The 2196-nt window shown below is 47.5% G+C and overlaps 1 protein-coding gene across 1 annotated transcript; it reads right to left on the bottom strand.

The window, feature by feature from the left end:
* Window positions 1-635: 635 nt before the first annotated feature.
* Window positions 636-974, bottom strand: LOC102246486 (protein p13 MTCP-1-like). Its single transcript, XM_005878609.1, has one exon. The coding sequence runs from the start codon at window positions 972-974 to the stop codon at window positions 636-638; it is 339 nt and encodes a 112-aa protein (XP_005878671.1).
* Window positions 975-2196: the final 1222 nt, after the last annotated feature.

The following is a 2196-nucleotide window of genomic DNA, read 5'->3' as shown; positions in this document are numbered from 1 at the left end:
GAAGGGAGAGAGAAACATCAATGATGAGAGAGAATCATACATCGGGCGCCTCCTGCACACCCCCTCCTGGGGATCGAGCCCACAACCAGAGCGTGTGCCCTTGACCAGAATCGAACCTGGGACCTTCCAGAGTCCACAGTCCAACCCTCTATCCACTGAGCCCAACAAGCTAGGGCTCATTGGTTAATTCTTGTCTGTGCCCTGGCCAGGAATCAAACCGTTACTTCTGGGTTCATAGGTCGTCCCTCAAAGACTGAGAAACACCAGCTTGATTCAAAATGCTTTTATTGACTGAGAGAGAGGGAGAGAGACAGAGAGACAGAGAGACAGAGAGAGAAAGGAGGGGGAGAAGAAGAAGAAGAAAAAGAAGAAGAAGAAGAAGAAAAGAGAGGGAGAGAGAGAGAGAGAGAGAGAGAGAGAGAGAGAGAGAGAGAGAGAGAGAGAGAGAGAGAGAGAGAGAGAGAGAGAGAGAGAGAGAGAGAGAGAGAGAGACATCAATGTGCCCTCGCACCCAGGGGGTGGCAGATAGAATAACAGAGCTTATTAAGAAGGTGAACAGAACTATATACATCCCACCGGCAGGCCAGCAGAACTGGGGCTCAGGTTGACAAGATCCAGGGACCCCATCATGTGTCCTAGGAGTGGTCCATCAGCTCAAGGATCATTTCTTCCATGTCACCCACCTTGACGTGGTGCACGATGCGCCACAACCGGCCCATGGAGTCCAGGTACTGGCTGCCCAGGTGTAGCGTCCACATCGAAGGCATGGTGCTCGAGGTCAGCGGGCTTGTGGTGAGTGCGATATACCCACTGGGGATGTCGTCCTGCCACAACCGTACTTGCAGGTCACCTTCTGTGTCCAAGACGAGATGCAGCCACGTGCGCTGGTTCTCGTCCTCATACACCGAGTGCCCCCGGATCCTCAGGAAGATGGGGTGCGAGGTGAGGTGCACCTTCGACAGTAGCTCGACCATGACCCCTCCGTGGTTTAAGGAGCAAGAGCCACAGCTTCTCAGAGCCTCTCGCTACTTTGTTCCTGTTATGGAAAGACAGGGGATGGGTCTCCAAATGCATTTTACCTCGGCTTTCATCTTTATGGTTTTTATGGTTGTGTTTGTGGTTGCCTTTGGTTTATTTTGCAAATTTATAAATCTCAACTTTTCTTTCTTTTCAGTTTTAGCGCTCTTCTCAAAAAACTGTACAAAATGTACGTAAGGTAAAATATGTCTCTATGAAGGTAACATGGTCCTATGGAATTTTAAAAACATTTTTAAATGACAGTTAACATAGAGCCTTAGGTTCATTTCAGGGGTACACACCAATGATTAGACATTATATAGTGGACTAAGAAATCATGCAATTAATCTCATACCCATCTGAGACCATACACAGTTATTACATATTACTAGAGGTACAGTGCACAAAATTTATGCACTCAGGGTGGTTCCTCAGCCAACCCTGCAGCCTCTCCCAATCCAGGACCCCTTGAGCGATGTTCAACTGATGGCTTAGGCCCACTTTAGTGCTTCTGTGGAGGCTCCCGCTAACCCTCTGTGCTAGGCAGCTGTGAGCCTGGCTTTTGGCTGAGCGGCGCTCCTCTGTGGGAGTGCACTGACCACCAGTGGACAGCTCCTGCCATGAGCATCTGCCCCCGGTGGTCAGTGCGTGTCATAGCGACCAGTCGTTTTGCCGTTTGGTCGATTTGCATATCAGCCTTTTATTATATAGGATTGACTCAATGCTCTACTTTATTGTGCCATGACTATTCTTTCGTTTTTTTCATATAGTTTTACTGATTTCAGAGAGGAACGGAGAGGGAGAAGAGGATCAATGATGACCGAGAATCACGGATTTTTTGCCTGTTGCATGCCCCTTTCTGGGGATCAAGACTTTAACCCGGGCATGTGCCATGACTGGGAATCGAATCGACATCTCCTGGTTCCTAGGTTTAAGCTAAACAACCGAGCCATGCCAGCCGGGCTCTATTTTTTTCTTTTCTATCTTTTCTTTTTTTTCTTAATTAAAACTTTGTAGTTGGTTCAACTTTTCTTTTTGTCTTGTCAACACCACTTTCTTTCTGATCATCTCAGAGGGAACTCACAAACCATAGAACAAGCCACCCCATGCAAATACTATGCAAATAATATGCTTTACCTTTAACACCTAGCAGAGGGACAAAGCTAATGACAGCATCCT

Source organism: Myotis brandtii, unplaced genomic scaffold (assembly GCF_000412655.1).
Source record: "Myotis brandtii unplaced genomic scaffold, ASM41265v1 scaffold5672, whole genome shotgun sequence".
Classification (NCBI taxonomy): Eukaryota; Metazoa; Chordata; class Mammalia; order Chiroptera; family Vespertilionidae; genus Myotis; species Myotis brandtii.
This window is presented reverse-complemented; position numbering and strand designations above follow the sequence as displayed.

Coding starts and splice junctions, on each gene's coding strand:
- LOC102246486 (XM_005878609.1), bottom strand. CDS start 974: ATGGTCGAGCTACTGTCGAAGGTGCACCTCACCTCGCACCCCATCTTC.